Here is a 22,318-nt window from a genome sequence, read left to right as displayed (position 1 = left end):
CATCAGCCACACGTCGTCTCATACTTCCATCAGCCACACGTCGTCTCATACTTCCATCAGCCACACGTCGTCTCATACTTCCATCAGCCACACGTCGTCTCATACTTCCATCAGCCACACGTCGTCTCATACTTCCATCAGCCACACGTCGTCTCATACTTCCATCAGCCACACGTCGTCTCATACTTCCATCAGCCACACGTCCTCACATACTTCCATCAGCAACACGTCCTCTCATACTTCCCTCAGCTACACCGCTTCTCATATAATCCCGTTAGCTACACTGGACAGACACTATTCACCTTACACCATTCATCAAGACCACGCTCATGGAGGACCTGTGTAGTGTATTGTAGCATAGTATTTTCTCATACTGATCATTTCAATGAATATGTACCAGGTTATCCTGTAAGAACAAGACACAATACTGCTGCCTCGCCCTCACCAGGCTATACACTCACCACGACCACACTGAACAGCAATTTCGACTTGAGTTCCTCAGCGTTCTTGAGGTCTGGAAGGGAGTCTAGGGCGTCGAGGGTGTCGACCCTAGCCTGAGCGTAGAGGTTCCCGTAGCGACGCACCAACGCTGAAGGTCTTCGTTCCCCGAGGCTCAGGTTCTCCACTCTACCGTTGCCTCGCTCCACACCCCTGGAAGCCCGGTCCCCCAGCCTGCAGGTCCACCAGTCAAGTGTTAGAGGCACAAGTTTTACAGATAAACCATAGAAGGACTGAGAAACATGGCAGTGGAAACATTGTTGGTAAATCGTATGCATAAGTATAGTCCATGGATAATGCTCCTAACGTGCTTATTATTCCTTCCTCCACTCCCACAAGTATGGGCTTCAAGAAACAAAAAAGTTTAGAATGAAATTTGAAAAGAATTTAAAAACAAAACTGAATGTGAACAATTTAACTGATGACATCCTCTGAAGTTCGACCTATCTACGTTAACACTAGATACTTAATCTGGTTCCTCATAAGCACTTGCATCGTGATTCCCTCTCTTCCCCACTGTCATCCCCAAACCACCTCTCCTGCCTTTCGTCCTGATTCACTATTAGCCCTAACTCTCTTTTTCGTGTGTTCCATATATCCATGGCTAGGCTGCCATCCACCGTAAGGTCCGTATGACCATACCATCTCTCCAGACTCAGTTATATGACCTTCTCATGACTTCTTCATTCCTCAGTTTTCTTAGACCTTCTCTTCACACGCTATCTGTTCCGGTGATTATAAACCTTCACTCCACACGCTATCTGTTCCTGTGATTATCCTAACATATACGTAGAGTAGGTTGTCACCGCCTACTGCTCCCAGAGCTCGCCCGCTTATAGTTTAGAAAGGGCGTTTCTTGTACTCGAGACATTGCTGAGGAGATACTTCTTCATGGAGGCTTTTCGCACATTCCGCTCTTGTCAAATTATCCCTAAATTAAACAAATGTGTTTGAGCAGCCCCATCACTCCTTCCTTCCGTTCCCTTTTCCTTATTCCACCCTTCAGTTGGAACAATAGTTTTCAATTGCTATTTTCAAAAGCAACAACTTTGCTTTCACTTTTCTTCTGTAGTGTCCTTCGTTCTTCAGCAGATGTAAACAGACTACTCCACCTCCAAGCAAACTCATTATTTGACTTGAATAAACGGTGCTGGAAATGATTGTTCATACCATGCGATACTCCTACAATTCAGTTAATTAATGTACTCTGTACTGTAGCCCCTCACCATGCTCTGTATTGTAGCCCCCCTGATGTTGTCTCTACTGTAGTCCTTCCACGTACTCTGTACTCTAGTCCTTCCATGTACTCTGTACTCCAGTCCCTTGATGTACACTGTACTCTAGTCCCTTGGTGTAATCTGTACTGAAGCCACTTGATGTATTTTGTTGTAGTTTTTCAATGTACTCTGTGCTATGTACACACTTTCAGGGTCAGGAAGGATAGAAGAGCTGTATTTAATTTTCGTAGTTTTTAGTTCATTTATTAATCAATCTTCCAAGATCACCTCATTCAACTCCTCTCCATCTTACACACAGACTCTTCCCTCCTTTCGGTATTTTGTTGCAAGGATGAGTCAGTCATACAAATATTGTATGTAGAAAATATGATAAATTCTTAAACTTTACTTTGGCTTGGAAGCTGTAGAGAAGGCAAGAATAAAGTGAAGTAATCGTCACATGCAACTCCGACTGAACTCTAGAAAGTTTCGTCACACGCAGCTTCAGTAAAGTTCATCTAAGTTTCGACACAAGCAATTCGACTTAAAAGCTTAGCAGGTTATGTCTCTGCTCCCGAAGCTTTATACAACTGACAGAAAAAAGCGATCTTATCAACTCGTTGATTGTCTCCCTACCTCCTTGGCTAATATCATTACGTGTAGATTGATAGGTTCCTCCACAACAATGTGCTAAACAGTCCAAATACTTTAACATATTACATGGCATTATGGGTAACCTAAAAAAGAAATATGACTTTCTGTTTTCAGATTCAAATGTGTGAACACTGAAATAGCTCTTGTGTTGGTAATGAATATAGGAAATATCTTTTATGTTGGTAAGGCGATAGCAAACGTCTCGTGTGTTAACGATGAAAAAAGGGGGGAAAATAGTGCTGGTAAAGAATAACCGAAATGACTCATGTCTTGGTAATATAAAAGACAATGACGCTTTGGTAATGAACAAAGGAAATCTCTGTAGCACAGACATCAGTGAGCGTACAGATAACGATTAGATCTTAGATGAAGGAGAACATTTAAAAAAAGTAACTTTCTCCTGTACCTCGAGATGCACAGACACTTGCTTTGTTGTTTGATTAAGGAAAGCTCGTCTACGGGGAAGGAATCTAGGAGACAAGTAACGAGAGAGGACGTAAGTCTTAAAGTAGCGCATAAACAAATTGTCTTCTGGCCGCTTAAAAAGAAAAAAAAAAAAGATAAACAGTTGGAGAATTAACATGAAATATGTACAGGTGAGGACACAGAGCGTGAGGAACCAACCTCTCCTTGAGCTTCTTCTCGCGCTCCTGCATGTGTAGGATCGTTTGCCGGGCCTTGGTGATCTCTGCCCTCAGCGTCTCCACTTCTTGTCTCAGAGCGGCCGACTCCCGTGCGCCTGCAGAAGGCATAGATGGAGAAAAACGTTATAAATCTTTATGTAAATTGCTACAGACCATTTTATTTACTGCTGTAACGACACATCAAACGTATTATAACCCAATATGATACAATGTATCAACAACGGCAACATGATTACCTAACAGACTCTACCATCTATTTCGTTGCTCATACTCTATATTCATATATATACGGACAGTCAATTTTCATATGTAAAATTAGAGCTCAAGACTACATTTGCTGAAGTCTTCCCTCATATCCGTTTCTGATGTTAATGAAAAGCTCAGGTATGAATAGTGATTTCTTGAGACATACACAGTTGAGCATACCAGTGTATGGAAGACGACAGCATCGACCGAAACACCACCTTTACCGTGTATAATGAGCTGTAACCCGGTACACACCTCACTGCAGTGTCCATCGTGCTCCCTATCCACATCTACGCAACTTCCGCTACACTTCTGCACTACCATACCTTCCTCGCTAACCTGTAATAACATGAGCAACATATCCGTACCAGCAGTGACCGGGAGCTCGTGTCCCTTGCCGCAGCGGACGCTCACACAGGAGGAAGACGACGCAGAGGACACTTCGCCGTTTTTCCTGGAACCCTCGGGAGTCGGGGAATCGCTCTTGGAGTCACCGCCGCCGCTGCCTTGGCTCTGGGTGTCTGACGACCTGATGGAGGCAGAGGAAGGTCAAATGTGTAAAGAACAAAAATGGAAGAGCAGGAATGATGAGTGAGAAGCGAAGGGACGGAGGAATGAAAGTAAAAAAGTATCTTTCTCCTGTTGTCAGGGTGTAAGTTTGAGAATCCTTTCTCTTTTTCCATGAAGATTATTACCTGGTTGTTACCAATGTAAAATTTTGTAATGTGTTGCAAGGCATATTAATCAACACCAACCCATAAATTCTCGTATGATTACCATAACCTTCACAACCTACTACAATATTCTTAGTATTCGTAAGCCTTCCCAGCCTAGCACAACCATCCCAGCATAACACAACCCTCTCAGGATAACACAACCCTACCAGCCTAACACAACCCTCCCAGGCTAACACAGTCCTCCTAGAATAACACCCCCCCCCAGGCTAACACAATCCTCCTAGAATAATACAACCTTCCCAGGATAACACAACCCTCCTAGCCCAACACAACCTTCCTAGTCTAATACAAACCTCTCTCTTAACATAACCCTGCGTCCCTACCACTGTTTTCCCCCACATACCACACCTTCCACAACCCACTCATCCTACCACGACTCAGGTGGGTGAGGACTGGATGACAGCCATACAGCTCACCGTCTAGCCCTCTCCCTCTCACCTCACTCCATCCAACACCACAATCGAAGCTAACACTTGTAAATAACTAGAGTAATTCACTGTAGTGAATGATTGTAATGAATGATTGACACGTAGATAACTATAGTAATGCACTGTAGTGAACAACTGTAATGAATGATTGCAGTAAGTTTGGAAGTAATATATCTTGAAATGTCGTGGAGTGACACTGCTTTCAATATATCGTTGGGGCTCTGCTACATGTCTCACCACCTTACCTCCACTTACTGGGGTTTAAAAGAGCTATGAAGTAATGTAGTTTAATTCACATACTATGGATAATTCAGGTGTCTTCTGTTATCTTCTAAAAACTGTAAAGTCTCCTAAGATCACAGATATCTTATTCACCAAATATTGACAGTAATGAACGAGTGAAAATTGCACAAATGTTGCCCCAGTCAACAGATCTTTAAATTGTGTTCATGTTGGTATCTTTACTTGGCCTTTATGACTTAATACCATATCATGTAGATATAACAAGCATCTTTCTTCACTCTGCAGTAGAGTATAGCGTCAGCAGCGTGTTCTGGAGTTTTTCTTACTATAGTATAAATTGTCTTTCTCTCACTGGTCACTTTATCTTCCTGTGTATTCTTTCAGGGTATAAGGTTATTTCAGCGCACCAAATTTTGTCTTTCGCTTTCATTATTCATCGTTGTAACACTAAAATTTTCCTCTTAAAGGAGTGATCCATTTGATATATGGATTTCACTGCAACGCAACTGGCTCTTTCCTACCAAATCAAATAGCCCGACTTGTTATACACTTATATATACTAAGGAAGTCGTTCAACAAAACAGTAAGAGGAAGGCACCAGGGGAGACGAGGTCATTCCCACAAAGTTTTCCAATTGTGTATATATCACTCGTACGGAAAATGGTGTGACTTTACTTATACAATCTTAGAACTCCATTTATGGGGTTCCCGCAGCTTGGAGGTTGTCAGGAGCAGGGGATAAGTTCCTCGACGATACTTTATTCCTTTGTGTTCACTAACGATGATACACCCTCGCAAAAGGTGTCTTTCCACTCGCGACGTAACCACATGTGCTAGTCAGGTAACACCCTAGAACAGAGAGTTAGAGAGAGAGAGAGAGAGAGAGAGAGAGAGAGAGAGAGAGAGAGAGAGAGAGAGAGAGAGAGAGAGAGAGAGAGAGAGATCTTGAAATGAACTGCAAAGTCTGGGTTAATAGTGAGGAAGAAAATGTCAGCAACATTCTGTTACATGAACAACAGGAGGACTGACCAGAAGTCAACAATGAAAAATGGAAAAAGGACGGATGAATACTGACTGACACGTGAATGTTGTCGGAAAGGATTGATATATAGTATTGTTGTTATTATTACCATTATTATCATATTACTATCATCATCATTACTCTTACCCTTTATTATTCACTTCTTGAAACTATGGTATCTAACCTATCATCATCATCACCAAGGAAAATAAGACTAATGGGTAGTATTGAATGCAGCAGCGAACAATATATAGACTAAGTACAGGAGAGAAATGCACACGTGAAGAGGGAAGGTGGAAGACCGCGACCCGTGAGGAGAAAACAGAACACCTTAAGGCTCACCCGGAGGAGACGCCGGAGGAGGAGGCGACGGAGGCCAGGCCGGCGGTGGCGAAGGGCAAGGAGCTCCTCATACCAACCCGGGTTCTGTCCCGCACTGTGGAAAGAAAGATATCATTATGTTACGTAGACAGGTGGATATTACTCTCAGAGGATGATCAGTGTGTGTGTCTCTCGAAAACACGATTATATATATATATATATATATATATATATATATATATATATATATATATATATATATATATATACAATGATAATAATGATGATAGGATGTCACAACTAATGTACCTGGTCTGGTTACAAGTGTCTTTCCGTTGTGCTCAGTCTTCTTGCCCTCATCGTTTCCTTTACCATCATCGTCATCTGTACACTTATCTTCCACACCATCACCGGTGCACCCACCACCATCCTCCTCCCTAACGCTGTAGCTCTCCTCCGTCCAGCTTTTATTGCTGACTTTCCAACCCTTTTGTCCCGAGGCTCCTGGGATGTCTGACGGGATGTCGGAGAGCGAGGCAGACAGCTTGGAGAAGAACCTAGCGGAGGCGGGAAGCCTACGGCGGCGCGGGGTGAAGGCTGCCAGCTGCTTCCCGAACATGGCGAGGTGGGTCGCTCCTCCACACTTCTACCACGGGTAAACCATCGATGAACGCAGTCAGGCGAGAAATTTGTTGACGCGCTTCTGTTTAAAACCAGCCGCACTGTGGCACTCTTTCTGCGCTCCGGGGGATCTAGGAGTTATTACCTACGTCGGTCAGTTCAAATAGATATTGACGCTGTTGACTTCGACGACGATATCTTTATAAAGTGACGTTTGTTGATTTCCCTTTCTTAGAACTCTGACACAATATTGCTCATCCTCGATTACTCTGCGTTTTGCTAAGAATTCTTGTGTGCTTTCTTATGTTCTCAATATTCCTCTAAACTTTCAGGTTTATTGTTCATATGCCATACGTCATCAGAGGAGTTCGTGACACTTGCCTTACACTCGTGAGACACGACAGGGTCACGGGTTAATACAGTGTGTTTTAGCTGGTGCGTCACTTTGCTTGTGTGTGAATCTTCTACCGACATGGATAATAATGACTCCTTTCCGAGGTTGGAGGTCCTTTACCGACGTGCTAACATGATGGTCTTGATAACACAGATGTGGTCACGTGAGTTTGAGTTCAGGTATAATGGGAACTATTCCGCTCACACCAGGATCAGGGCGAGACCTTGCTCAGCGTTCAGGGGATGGGTGTGTGTGTGTGTGTGTGTGTGTGTGTGTGTGTGTGTGTGTGTGTGTTGTGTGGGAAGGTCAGCCGCAGTAGTAGTAGATGATGATGAGCACGAGCACATACATCACCACCACACACAGACTGCTCAGGAGGATGAGGCACAACACACACAGCAAGCTACGCTCGCCTGACGACGCCATCACTGCCACTGTGTAGGAAACACAATAACGAATTCAGTCCTGAGGAAAGGTGCCTCCGAGGTTTGGCAAGTGTTGGACATCGTATCTTCCGTCAGTGAGGTTTCAGAACTCTCCACTTTCAAAGGTCAGGTGTTGGCAATGGATCAGTATGGTTTCTGTAATATTTCTGAATAAATCATGTGAAGCTCATTAACTTGAGCATAAGTGAGACGCCTGAGTAAGTCATCAAGGACGATAACTATCACAGTAGAGGGTCCTGCGGGGTCAAGGCGAGTGTCATCCGAGGGATGACTGAATCAGAGGACAGAGACCGGGCTGTAAATGTCTCCACAGTTGATGACTGTGACGAGGACTGGATCCCAGACGAGGACTTGGGCACAGTGCCAGAGAGAGACTGACGCGCTGGGTTTCAGTGAGACCACGACCATGGTGCCAACTCAGTAAACGATACTTTACATGGCGCACACACACATATATCTGGTAAGCTGACACGATACGAACGGATCACTACAGGTATAAACAGACACATACACAGGGGCAGAAATATGTACAAAGAAAATCATACACCTACTAACATACTCATACACAAGCCAGAAATCTTTCCAGCTGAGAAAGTGTTTAGGGATCAAATATGTATGCAGGTGGGACGGGCGGTAATGTGAGAGGGTGGGCGTCTGGTGCAGGCTCCGACCTCCCCTACAATACACACTCGCCCTCCACATTCCCAGTGTACACTCAACACCCACGGCCCTTCATACACATTATTCACGATCCCAATGCACATTTAACATCTGTGACGTAAGGATATGTTTGATAACCAAGATTCTGCCATACATTCTATATGCACGACACCAAACCCATTGTTCATGATATCCTCACCTACTTATCATCTACAGCACTACACATTCATCATTCAAGGCACTGCAGACTCAGTATCTCAACATTGTACACCTACAATTCACATCACAATTCTCTCATCATCGTCATCACTACAGTACACTCAAAATCTATACCACCACATATCAATCATCATCACTTATGCCATCGCGTTATCCACGCAATACACATTCAACATGTACGCCGATTACAGAGCACCATGTTAGTGCGGTGCTCACTTTGTTATTCTTTCAGTGTTATTTACCAGCATGTAAAACAGGCCAGGACACAAACAGTTTGCACCTGCTATTCATAATGTCTCTTGCTATGTGTTGCTAAGTTTGCTTTGCAACTTAACAAGAAACTTAAAACAAGTGAGGGTTTATCGGCCTTTCACCAGGCCAGACGATCCTCTGGCTATCTGATTAACGTCTGTGGTTTATAAGTGTTCCTTGCCAAACCCAGTCGAGTCTAGGCTGGCGTACGGAGAAAGTATACAGTACATGTCCACTCTCTCTCTACACCTTGTGCTTCTCTTCTTGTTTAGATATCAAATGGCTCATGAGTGGACTACCAGATCGTTCAACTTGCTCGTGACGACAACTGACGAGAAATTAGACGATAAAAAGTGTCATGTAATCCAGCGTTTATATCATGTGTGTGTAATTGCACTGTGGAGACGTAGATCTGGTAACGAGGATCTTACACTATGATGTTAGTTAACAGCAGAGTAGTATGGACTGTATGACACCAATGATACCACACTACACCGCCACACAGCCAGCCAGCACAACCAAACGTCACCACTAACTCGCATATCCAACACAGCTACATAGTCTCCATATTCAGCGTCCAGGATGTTAAACACTCAACATCTTGAATACTACACATTCATCATACATGTCACATTTCGTTCAGTATATCATAGCGTCTGTTCATACATGATAACCTTATCTCACACACACACACACACACACACACACACACACACTACATCCAGAGGTCATCAAGTGTAATCAAGGAAAAAATTGTTAGAAAAGATTAAAAAAAAAAGTATTTTCGTCACATGAGAGTAGTGGATCAATGGAATAATCCGAGTGATGAAACTGAACGCGGACAGCAGTCAGAACTTAAAATAACTGTAAAACAGAAGAGAAAGTTCAGGAAATGTGGCCCCACGAGTGTAGGACTCTCTCCCTGTAGTGTACAAATAGGTGATTATACCCGAACATACAACAAAAGAGAGAGAAAAGTGGAAGGTAATCTGATCAAACCTTCAAGTTTTTAAATCAGCTTAATGACACAATGAAAATTGATTTGTTCGGCAAATGTAGGGATACAAAAAAATATGAAATTAAGAAACATTGTAAATGATGTAAAGAAGTAATGTAATAATGTAGGAGTGGTGGATGAATTTTAAAATGGAGATACAAGATAATAAATGTAAAAAGTTCTATCACAGTGGAGAAAATTCAAGCGATGTGGCCCCATGTGTGAAGAACTCCCTCCCCGTACAGTAAAAGTAAGTAGTACGCACCTTACAGTCTCATCTCGGCCACTGTGAACACTACCACTAACCACATCAAATAGACAATACTTTACTGTGTGTATGACCACTTGTATAACTCCCCCCCCCCCCTTTTCAGCCCTACTGTTTGTTTCTATTTAAGTAATCTGATATTATATTATTGTTATCATCATTATCATTATTATCACTGAATTTTTCATAACTAGCCAGCTTCCCATTACTATGTTTGCACGCCAGTCTTGCTTCTAACATTGTTTCGAAACATTTCACTCATTTCCCTTCCATTAAGTTACTTGTTCCAGTTTTCCTCACTGAAGATATATATCGAATGATTATATTGTTTTCAATCTGATTAACATCTGTCATATCTGTGCTAATGATACATATCTATTTAGTACCAAATCATGTACTGGCCATAGTCTTAGTGCTTCCGATGTGATGAACTAGCATTGTTCAGATCTACTGACGAACTTCATCAAGGAAAAAAGGAGCTAGACTGAAGCAAGATTCACTAGCCCTGAATATTACAAGAGAGTTGCAAACAATAAAGATACGGAGAAAGTTGCTGGACAAGGCAGGAAAAATAATGCGACCATACGGAGAGACTTTGATGGTGGACCATATGAAAATAATGCACTTACGGATCAAGGAATTTCAAAATGAATAATTCCTGCGCAGTAACGCATGTTAAGGTTAAGTAAACTACTATAACATGAAGTGTAAAGCAACAGAAGGTTACGTCCATCTCTCCCCGCCTCCTTAAATTATGTCGGGTCGCTCAGGTTTCACAAGTCAAGTTATTTTCTTCTCAAGTCTGTCATTAAGTGAGGCCGACGTGTAGCTTTCCGTTTCTAGACACCGAGCTCGTTAAGTGAAAATGTTGTTGATGTTGAAGCAAACTGAGCAAAAGGCCTTACACTCTCCTGTAACTGTAGTTTAACTGTACCATGTTACTGTAGCGCCTGATGTTGAGTCCTGCAAGACAGAAAGCATACATTTTTTCTCGTTCGGTTGGGTTGAATTGTTCTCCAAGCTGCTTCATGGAGCTTGGATACACATATATCCTCCGTATCAACATTTATCAAAAGGTCTTTCCTAAAGAACAGAGAAGCAGTGTAAGGGAGACTTGAGCCTCGCCATAACCAAGTTGACCCTGAGAGCTTCGTCCATTGTCCGCATTCCACCCTGACGCAGAGGAGAAAACTGAAGCTGCGTCAGAGAAAACTGCCTCCCAGGGCCGATAGCTGAAGGGGTAACTACCACTACAGACTGCCTGGCGCGAGCTGTAAGTAATGTACGTTTGGTTTCTCCTTTAATTTTCGGATGGTAAACTGACCACCTAAGATATCATGATGGCCAATTAATACCTTTGTGAAAAGAATAATCTTGGAAAATTTCTCATCTAAATTTGTAAACTTCAAAAAAGAAATTTTCACATATCTATAACAAATGCATAATCTTATTTTCGTAGAGTTATTTCCCTGCTTCGTTGATTACAGAAAGCATGTCAGTATTTACGCAACTCGATATGTTGAACGCTTATTCAGGTATAACACTGGGAAACGTGTAGTCTTGTTTCTTGCACTCAGAAGATTGTCACTATTCATCCGGGGACATGTTGATGCTTTTGTTTTCCATCTGTGGGGCCCGTATGACATGGCCACACTGGGCCCATCTAAGCTCTAACAGCTCGATTCAGTATTCCAGGGTCTTGTTTACAAGTATAAGGCCCAGGTTAGCAATTTGAAATACGGTTTAGCAATATAAGGTTCAGTTTAAACCCTAAGGCCTGGGTTAGAAATTTGATGTACGGTTTATCAGTCTAAGTCCTGGTTTAGCAATCTGAAGTTCAGTTTAAACCCTAAGGCCTGGATTAGTAATTTGATGTATGCTTTAGTAATCTAAGGGCCAGTTTGGCAGTTTTGGGCTAAATATTGACATATAAGGCCCATTGTAGCATACTTAAACCTTACTTAGCAATATAAGGCCCAGCTGAGTATAACCGCTCCATATCTTCATGGCCACTGAAACGTTTGAGTTTAACAGTCAGAAGCGAGCTCGGATATTTTGAGGTCCAGTGGGACATTCAGAAGGACGGCTGAATGTTCTGATTTCCTGCTACTCTGAGTGTGATGTAGGTGTACGAGGACCACTGTATGTTCTGCTGGTCACTTGACCTGCTCACCTGTTGCTCCTCATCCACTGTATACCCACTCACCTGGTACACCTGTGGACACTCGGCACATCCGGTCCTCTGGAACACCTGGTCACCAGAAATATCAGCTGTGTGGAATGCCTGCCGTGGAGGATCAGTAGCCGCTTTGGAATTCCTGGGTTACCGGTCCCTATGAGGAACCTGGGTCGGCTCTCTCCCCCAGTCACCATGTATCTTTCTTTTATGACAGCCGCCAGGCAGCCATACATATACTCTTCATCCGCAATACATGAGAAGAGTGTGAAGGGGTGAAAGAAGGAATATGAATGTATGATGTATGTAAGATGATGAGTAAGACCCGTTAGCTTGGACAAAATAAGACATAAGACCGGTAGTACTGACACGGAGGGTGTAAGATGGTTCCGGCCATCACTTGAGCACACTCCTAAGTCAGGGAAGTAGTGCTTCCCTGAGCGGCCTGTCCACACACTACTATCTATAATTTACTATGGTGAGAGTAATCATTCTGTTATGATCACACCTTCCGTAGATAATCAATGATTCATCTCTGTCTGGAACTCGTCCTACAGATGTATTCAGTAATAACTGAATCATGTGGATAGTTTATTAATGAAATGTATCCCAAAACGTTTGTGTCGCGTCACATCCTAGATCTGTTGTCTAACTTCCCCTGTACATGTAGGATGTATGAACCTTGCGTGGGTCTTGACAACTTGGACCCATGTGGTCGGTCGTGGGGATGATATCTGAAGCAGTGTGCATAAGTAGGGGTCGAGGGAAGAAGAGTCCTCATCCTGTGTACATAATGACTGTATGACACACGACGCCACGAGTGCTGGGGTAAGGGTGATCTTGGGGGTGAGTAGGCTAAGGGAAACGAGGGCATAAGGGAGTGGGGAGAGGTGCACCCCATATACGCCAAGCTTTCTATAAACTTTCATCACAAACTCCTAAGAAAGGAACTGATTTTTCTTTCAACTAAAAAGATATCTAACATTGACATTGCCAAGCTCAGTAGACTCCTGTGTTAGCCTTTACATACAGGCAAAATGCTTTCTTAATTTTCTCTAAAGAATGAAAGACAAAAATGCTTTGAGCGCCACGCGCTAGCCGTCACAAAGCAAAACCTCGTCCATCGTTCTTGTAGTTAGGTAGGAAGGTACTCTCTCTCCCCCGGGGTTCACGTGGGCACCCTACCCACACCCTCAATATTCACCACACGTCAAATAGAAAGTTGGAAACAATAGAGAGGCAGGGGCAGGGGCACTATGCATGCAAGCGACTGCTTTCTTTTCTCCGACCGTAGTTTCTACCCACGTTATACACGTCATGAAATGGGTACTTACCGGGGCCCACGGTCTGTTGCTACGCTCGCCAGATCCCCTGGACTTTCTAGATGATTCAAGGGGCAGTGGCAGAGGCGGGGGTAGGGTTGGTAGTAGAGTAAGGGGAAAGGCTGAGGCCAAGAGCAGGGTGTAGGGGTAGAAGTGCTGACAGAGGAGAAGGCATGGGCCTGGTACAAGGACAAGGGGCAGGGGTAAGAGGCAGGGACTGGGGTAAGTGCAACTGTGGGTCGGTATCACGTGTAGGAGAAGCGAGACGGGCAGGAGGGAGGGAGAACTGAGATTGTGCTGCTGATAGCGTTTTCATACGAAGTTTAATGGATTCGAGAAACTTAATAAGAATTATATATATATATATATATATATATATATATATATATATATATATATATATATATATATATATATATATATATCGACAACTGAAGGTAAAGAGACTAATTAAGAAAGCCGATAACAAAGAATAACAGCTTCAAATGTAGCTATAACAAGCTTAACGCAGGGATGGACCGATGTACAGACATACGCCAGAAAGCTGCCAGGTGGATGCCTTCATGCGTTCCTCCTGGACGTGAGAGGGAAGAAGAAAATTACTCAGGAGAACCAGTTGTCTTCCTCGCGTCCGTCCGTCATTGCAAGAAAATCTTGAGCAAACCCTCATGGGAAAGTTGATCAGTATTTGGCAAAGGTAAACAATATTGCAAAAGACCTTACCGATTTACAAAATTGTTGGAATGAGAAGGAAATGTAAACTAAGTTTTAAACAACATTCGACTAAGTATATGTATATAATGTATATGATACCTGAAGACGAATACCTGCAGCAGATCACACTGATGCAGCAGATCATACTGATGCAGAAACTTGATAAAACGAAACGTTGCCTCGTCTTCTCTCTGCTCTGTGTTTGTCCATTTTCATCATATTTTGATACCTAATGTTTGAACCATATCATGTCTTACGTGTCGTGCTGATCTCCATACCTAAACAATACGGGAAGTGGACGATGAGTATAACAACCAAATGAGATAATGATCATCAAGATACAAGGAAAAATAGGGCAACATTTCTCGACTTATAATCAGGTCAACACGTCATATGTATGATGCGAGATAAAGATGATTATGATGAATAGTATTATTGCGCGTTTCATTAGAATAAAAAGAAATAATAAGACTTTAATATGTAGACTGGCCGAGCAATCTTTAAGCAAGAACAAATTTTGAAGACCGTAAAGGTAATCTCTGACCACATCAAACCGGCCATCAGGTTTGGCCATACATTGTGACCCTCCCTGCCTGAGGCCTCATCATACGCCATCATCATCATGACTTCAACAAAATGAAGATCACAGATCACACACCAGATGTTTACCATCTTCCTCAGTACAGTGACTCGGGTAATGATCAGGTTCTGGCACAGACGACCTCAGCTCCCTTATGGGACTCGTAGCAGGTGACCCTAAGTCGGAGGCTTGGCGTTCAGACTCTCAGAGCCTAATCCCAGCATATCCCCAACCTGTCCCTAACATGTCCCCAACATGTCTCCAAAAAGTGGGCTTTAGCACCTCCACACAAAGCCACGCTTCAATACATATTGATTTATATATAAACATATGAAAATGATAATACATCAATTCCCCAAAGAAAAAAGTTTATATATAAACGAGTCAAAATATTATTCTCCCCTCAGCACGTTGCACCACCACCACCCAGCTTTCTCCTTCTCATTCAATTGAGAGTTTTTGATTTTTCATTTTCTCTCGTTTCTCTAAGCCAGCTCATTGACATTTAGGAAGCTGAGTCACAGTCCTGGGGTTCGAAGGTATCGCGGAAGGTTTAGATTCTCGTCACCCATAGGAAGACGTATGATCACAGAGCCAGAAATGTGCGACTGGTGACGGTCCCATCCACCAACCACAAAGTCAGGAATACAACAGGAATCACTGACATCCTCTTCCTCCTGCTGGTGGTGGTGGTGACGATGCCGATGCCGTCATTGATGGTGATGAGGCTACTGTTGGTGCTGGTGTTGCTGAGGAGGCGAGTGCTCGAGCCAGTGTTGACGTCTGGTGGCCGGCCGTGACGCACCACCTGTCTGCTCGTCTGGTCACCTCACCTCCTCCTCCATTTGCCTGACACAACTTTCAAGACCACAAGCCAATGATGTCCATATTTTCCATTTCTTTTTTAGAAAGAGAATGGATATTTGAGGCTCAGTGGAAATATGGCATGGGGCAGTAATCAACACATGTAGCTCTTTGTGACTGTTTACGTCTCCATAGTTCTCAAAAGTTTTTGTGATAAGTCGCAGTGACTGCGTCTCGGAGGCCAGCTGTGTTCTGTTCTAGAAGCTAAGCATCGTGATAACGTAAACTACTGAAACGATGTCAGTGAACTTAAGTGACTCTTCCAGGGTGTAAGTTATCCAATATAAGGTTGAAGTCATTATGCTCCGGATGTTATCTTAACTAAAGTTATCGTCCTCAGCCATAAGAATTATTGTCTGGAAAGGAATTCCGAGTGTTAATCTTGGTTACAATATAGCCGGGTTTATCTAGTGTGACACCATAAACACGAAGAAGCTGCCGCTAGAGCGGAAGAATTACAGCACTACGTCAGAATGGAGAAAATGCTATATTCATACGTCCACGTATGGCTTGCATGTGAAAAAAAGTATACAATCGAAAGCGGATAAAAATTCATTCACAAGAAAAAAAATCATATAAGTATAGTTCCTACACGTACACCAGAGAGCAGCAGCTCGTGTCGTACAAGACCCAGACCCAACAGTTCCTCACCACACAAGTGATCCAGCAAGTTGTTGTTGTCATGGATGTTTGATCAACCTCAAAACCCGCGACGCTGATATTGTGGGGATGACTGGCGGCTCCATAGACCCAAGGTTCAGGGGGTGTGTTGCGTCATGCCCACCTGCATACCACATCTTATATTATTGATTTTAATCTTTTACAATCTTCACAAAGTTACGATATGCCACATTTTTCCTCCGACGGGAATACTGAAATATGATCAACTTTCCATCCTGTGTCAGTGCTGTACACCCTGATGACTATCTCTTGTGAAGGGGGAAAATGATGCAATACTCTCTCGCCTGAAGTATTACGGGAAAGTCTTCCCACACAAAGTTCCTTTCTTGAAAGAGCTGGTTAGATCAACGAATGATAATATTTTCCTAATTTCTTTTTCAGGATGAATGTTAGACGCTGGCAAGATGAGCTGCTCGGGACCAACTTAGAAAAGCAAAGAAACTCTTTGCTGACGTTTGCGTATATGGGATCCTCCACACTTCGAGGTGGTATGGGATCCTCCACACGTCGAGGTGGTATAGGAACATTCAAGAGTACCATGACAGACGAATCTTGAGATCACTCCAGCCACCGCTGGTGAAACCCAGGAGTAACCACACACGTAAACGGCCGCAAGGATCGCATGGTAAAAGTGAGGGTTGTTGCTGGGTGAATTGCTACCTGGACCAGCAGACATTTCCCACCCTGAGGGAGGAGCGCCACGCCGCTAGCCATCCTAGACCAATTCTCAATGTGTGGTTGGTGACCAACTCTCGTTCCAGGCTCGATAATCAGCAGTTACATATCACCTAACAACAAGATAACAATGTAGGTTTTCATGTAGTGTTGTGGTAACTATCGTATTACTTCTTTAGTATTTACATCAAATTCTGGCGAGAGGGAAGTCCAGAGTAACATGAACCGCTTCATCATGAAGGTAGAACTCTTCCACACAACCAGCGGAAGCCTGACACAACACTGGAGCAAGCTGACGACACCTCAAGGGAGGAAGAGAGTGGTGGAGTGCCCCAGGGAGGAGACAATACGCCTACTGGGTCACCAACACGCTGAAGGGGCGTCACCCCTTGTGATGTGTACTGGACCGGGAGGAGGACGAGTGTCACAGCATACCAGATGAGGTAGACCGCGAGAGTAGGGAAAGAAGGTGAATGGCATTGGGCCATGATGGGCCAAAGGATGGCACTGGACCATGGTGGAACAAGGGAATGGCACGGAACATGTGGCACTGGCAGACTTGCAGATGTTAGGTGAATAGGGATCAGGATGGTCGTGGCGGAGGTGATGGGTGGAGGTGGTAAGACAGGCAGCACTAAGCCATGGTAGCCTTCATGAACCAGGAAGTTGTGGAAGATAGTACGTGTCAGTGGATCACAGGACTCATGGTCGATCAACGAGAGTGGACCGTGACAAGAGACGCCGGATCATAAGGTGGATTCGGAGGGTAGTGGCACAGGTCAGATGCCGCTGGGGAAGATGTTCACACAGGGAGACCAGGGGTGGTGTTGCTGGGTCACAGTGGCCTCACACCGGCCAGGGTTGTCCTGCAAACACGAGACAGATATTGTTCCATAACATCTTCAGACGTTGTATGGCTGATGTACGTACGTCCGCCGGTGTGTCATGAACGGTCGACCATGTGGACTGTGGCGAGACCGAGAATAAAGAGGAAATACTGAACGGAGAAGAACGTGATGACGTCAGAGTTTATAGCAAAAACCCCTTGCAATAGCGTTGCATCATCTGGTTAGTCTGAGGTCAGCAGATGTTTCTAGATACGGTCGTAAGTATTGGCTTCCAAAAACATTTTTTTTTATGCAAACACGTGTACGTAGATAGACATGCACATACTCTCTCATATGTGCTAAAAACATGGACTTTCTGAGGGCTATAGTTGGGATCTTCGGTCATGTAAAGGGACCATGACAGAGCAGTGTGATGCTGCCTGACCTGCGAGATAATAGAACAAACGGTTTTCATCGACGCGTAAACAGTGTTAGTCTTAAGGTGACCAGGACTTCCTGTACTTTGTTCTGGTTACAGTTCTTGTATGGGAAGCTGAGGAAGCGCGGGGCACCTCGAACCACAGCGAGGGGCGTGGGCACATCATGGCCAGTGGGACGCAATAGCATCTTACTTTATCCATAGAGATCCACGAAGGGGTGAGGAAAGAGTTCGGATCAAGGATCACCAGTAGCGGAGGACACGAGTGGCACATAATGCTGGCGGCGGCGTTACCCTCACCAGGGAGGGTTGGGGCCTCGAATAAGACACCAAACTTTGGACACCTTTCAGGAGGCTAGATACTGTGGTCATATTTCTGAGAATATGAAATTAGTTATATTTTTGCCTAATTGTATATATATATATATATATATATATATATATATATATATATATATATATATATATATATATATATTTTTTTTTTTTTCATACTATTCGCCATTTCCCGCGATAGCGAGGTAGCGTTAAGAACAGAAGACTGGGCCTTTGAGGGAATATCCTCACCTGGCCCTCTTCTCTGTTCCTTCTTTTGGAAAATTAAAAAAAAAACGAGAGGGGAGGATTGCCAGCCCCCCGCTCCCTTCCCTTTTAGTCGCCTTCTACGACACGCAGGGAATACGTGGGAAGTATTCTTTCTCCCCTATCCCCAGGGAAAATATATATATATATATATATAATCTGGTGATGCATGAATAGTTAATAGGCTTGTTTAAACGGCCTGAATGTCAATAGGTTTTATATTTTTTTTCTAATACTCAATGATGTGATACATGAATATACTAACTTTATTCTAACAGTCGGCAATAAAATCTTCATTTGACAGTATGTAAAAAGCCAGACACCTCCGCCTCTCCAGACCCAGCGAATGTTGGGCTGACTTTCTTCAAGCTTCAGGTTTCGTACAATTTCTTGCTACATTTAGGAAAGAGTTTAGAGGGAATTTCCATACTTGTGCCACATTCCAAGTAAGACTTTGCTCTCAGTAACAAATGATGCGTGAAGCACTTTCAAGTCCTTGGTTTCTCTCGAGTTATGTAAAAAGGATTTCGTACTATCAAATTATAGTCAAATATTCTTGGATATCGCTCCCATTAGTCTCATGTGGCTTTCTAATACTTACTGACGGACCCACGGCAGAAGACACTGTGCCCCTCCTGTCTCATCTCATGGTCAGGTCTCTCCTACAATGAGAGCAGTCCTCAGATAGACTCACCACCTGGTACGTCACTTCTCATTGTTACTTCGAGGAAACTTCCTTCAGGTATTGTATCGCTTCCGCTGGGGGACTAACCTCGTTCTTCAGCGAGTATTCCGCTACATGAATTACTGTTCCGAGTTCCCTCTCATGAAAACAATGTTGACGTCAACAGACTATATGGTGCTGTAGTTTCTGGATGATCGAGACTTCTGATAAGCTTCGAAATTATCTTAAGTAATCAAGGTAACGACGAGTTTTGAGTTCCCGTCCACATGAAACTAAACATGATATTTAGTCTAGGACACTAGAAGGCAGACCAGAACAACACTCAGGTAAATGATCATGTGATTACTGCAGTTATTTTTATCTATTTCCATCAAACTTCAGGGAAACAGTTTTTCGTTCATTTATGTTTCCTTACCATTTCTCGGACAAGACTTTATAAACTTTCACTGCATCATCAACAAACTTAAAACATAGTTTCTATATGATTTCAACGTATAATCACTGTACTCTTCAGTTTATTGTCTGCATTTGACATAATATTTGTTTGTATTCAATGATATATGGTCATATTTTGAGAATCTTTCTCTAACATTTCGAAGAAATCATCTGTTGAAAAGCCTCGCTGACAAAACAAGTGCTAATTCGTTGGAGAGCTCGCTGGCTGCCCGCTTTCTTCGCCTGAACCCTCGACTGTGGGAGTCGGTAGGAACTTTCGCACTGTTTGCTGACTTCCTTCATAAAACTTCACCTTACTGTTGAGTGTACGTCATCGATAATCTTGTTATGATTGTATCTTTATAAAATGCACCGAGCAAGAAAATGCTAGATTAGCAAAAATTCATTATAGAAAAAATAAGTGCTAAGTAGTTAGAAATCCTTATACTTGAAACGTTTGAATCTCTCTCTCTCTCTCTCTCTCTCTCTCTCTCTCTCTCTCTCTCTCTCTCTCTCTCTCTCTCTCTCTCTAGCTAGCTAGACGACCACTGACCGACATTGGTGTAAACAGATCTGGGAATAACCGGGCTGGATGGTGAGGACTGTGGGAGCCACCATGTCCTGCGTGCTACTCTCTCTACACTCTCTCCAGCTCTCATTATGCTGTTCCTTATCAGGCTCTTCTTATCTTTGTTCTTACTCGATCATAAGGTTCTCTTCGCTTGCTCAGGTAAAGTTCCACGGTTTACCTAACTCTTTTTTTCTCTCTTCCTCAGCTACCTTGATCGCTAATATCTTTTGTAGTCCATGTTACCATCTTAGCTGACTGCTACTTCTTTTTCTGCCCCCATGAAATCAGCAACTCCATCATGGGGAAAAATAAGGGAACAAGAGAGAGAGAGAGAGAGAGAGAGAGAGAGAGAGAGAGAGAGAGAGAGAGAGAGAGAGAGAGAGAAATCTAACTAGCCAACCCACACTAGAGGTCTCGAGCGGACCTGGCTGGGCGAGTCGCTGGCAGCGTTTACTACCGAGCCAGTCAAGTCTCTCCCTCCCTGACGGCCAAGTTCAAGTTCACGTGGTGGCCACGCGCCCAGGGAGCGGTACCCAGACATGTCATATTTAAATGTTATCAGGATGTGGCCCTGCAGAGGAACAGCTACCGCGCAGGAGCGCTATGGAGGAGGACCAACGGTACAAGGGCGGAGGATAAAGTCCTCCAAGGTCAATTACAGTGCGAGATCGGTGAACGGACAGCCAACCCGACACATTCTAGCAAACACTTTTGTGTGTAGGAGGGCATGACTCACTCTCTCTCTCTCTCTCTCTCTCTCTCTCTCTCTCTCTCTCTCTCCATAAAAGATCAGAAGATATTCACCCCAGAAAAATTTCATTGAAATGCAAATGCAGTAACATCTTTCCGACCTCAAGTGAGAAGTAGAAACTCATCTTTTTGCCCCTACCATTGTCTTTGTACCCCCTTAACCCTCCCCACACCCTCCAAACTCCCCACAGTGTAATCTGTTGAGCCTCTATCTTGAAAATATTGAAATTTGATATCCTCTCTCCGTCGTCTCTAACATTATGATATTGTCTCACACCTCAAGTTCTGTTCCGAAACAAATCCAGTGTTCTAGAACGGTTAATGAAAATATATGAACGTAACAAAATGTATTCAAATCAGATTTAACTTTCCTCTGAAAAATCAGGCCAATGGTTTCTTCATTTCAGTGGGGCAGTAAATTTCAGTGGGGCAATAATCAGATGACGGTACAGTCCTCGTGTGTCTGACGCTATAACGATCGTGTCATTAAGGTTGGTGTCTGGCTCGGGGACGAGGCTCTTGGGTTCGTACAGTTGTACACGTGAAAGTCTGTATGCAAATGTGATCTTGAGTGGTGACGCAGGACTCACTGATTTTGAACCTTGTCTGGTGACGTACAATGACCAGCAACATGTACGCACACTGTCTTCTGGAACATAGATATAAGGTAGCTTGGTTATGTTACTGTCTGGGATGAATATCGTGTTTACCGAGTACTGGAGATGAAGTATGGCACGCACTCTCACGCCCAACTCCCCAGCCAGCCAGCCAGCCAGCTAGGCGGGTAGCAGCGGCTGCTGCTGCTGCTGATACAGAAAGTAGCCGACGACTGACCCTGTTTACTAACCGCCTGGCTCGCCCCACTACTTTCATTCTAGTGGTTTGTGGCTTTAATTTCTTTATTTTTTTCAAGCGATTTTAGGAATTTGGGTTTCGAATGGTACATCCACACGCATTTATACACACCTATTGTACAAAGCTGTACGTGCGTACATATACACAAAGCTTTCTTGTATCGTTGTCTCACTCAGGTGAAAGATGATGGACTATACCTGTAGAGGTGTACGCATGCGTACAAACCTGTACCTATGTTAGCGTGTGTATACCGTGTCGCATACCTTCATGATCGCTAGCCACAGTGTAAGTAGGAG

At 43.6% G+C, this 22,318-nt stretch overlaps 1 protein-coding gene across 1 annotated transcript in view; it reads right to left on the bottom strand.

Annotated features, from left to right (window-relative positions):
- LOC139748993 (uncharacterized) overlaps positions 1-22,318 on the bottom strand; it is a 175,116-nt gene that overhangs the window by 7,433 nt on the left and 145,365 nt on the right. Inside the window, exons 3-6 of the mRNA XM_071662349.1 lie at positions 6,031-6,124; positions 3,628-3,788; positions 2,994-3,108; positions 462-672 (exon numbers count right to left, since the gene is read on the bottom strand). Of these exons, the coding sequence (XP_071518450.1) occupies positions 462-672; positions 2,994-3,108; positions 3,628-3,788; positions 6,031-6,124 (581 nt within the window). The remainder of the gene's footprint in view (positions 1-461; positions 673-2,993; positions 3,109-3,627; positions 3,789-6,030; positions 6,125-22,318) is intronic.

Source organism: Panulirus ornatus, chromosome 6 (assembly GCF_036320965.1).
Source record: "Panulirus ornatus isolate Po-2019 chromosome 6, ASM3632096v1, whole genome shotgun sequence".
Classification (NCBI taxonomy): domain Eukaryota; kingdom Metazoa; phylum Arthropoda; class Malacostraca; order Decapoda; family Palinuridae; genus Panulirus; species Panulirus ornatus.
The sequence above is the reverse complement of the archived record's forward strand: the minus strand, read 5'-3'. Positions and strand labels throughout refer to the sequence as shown.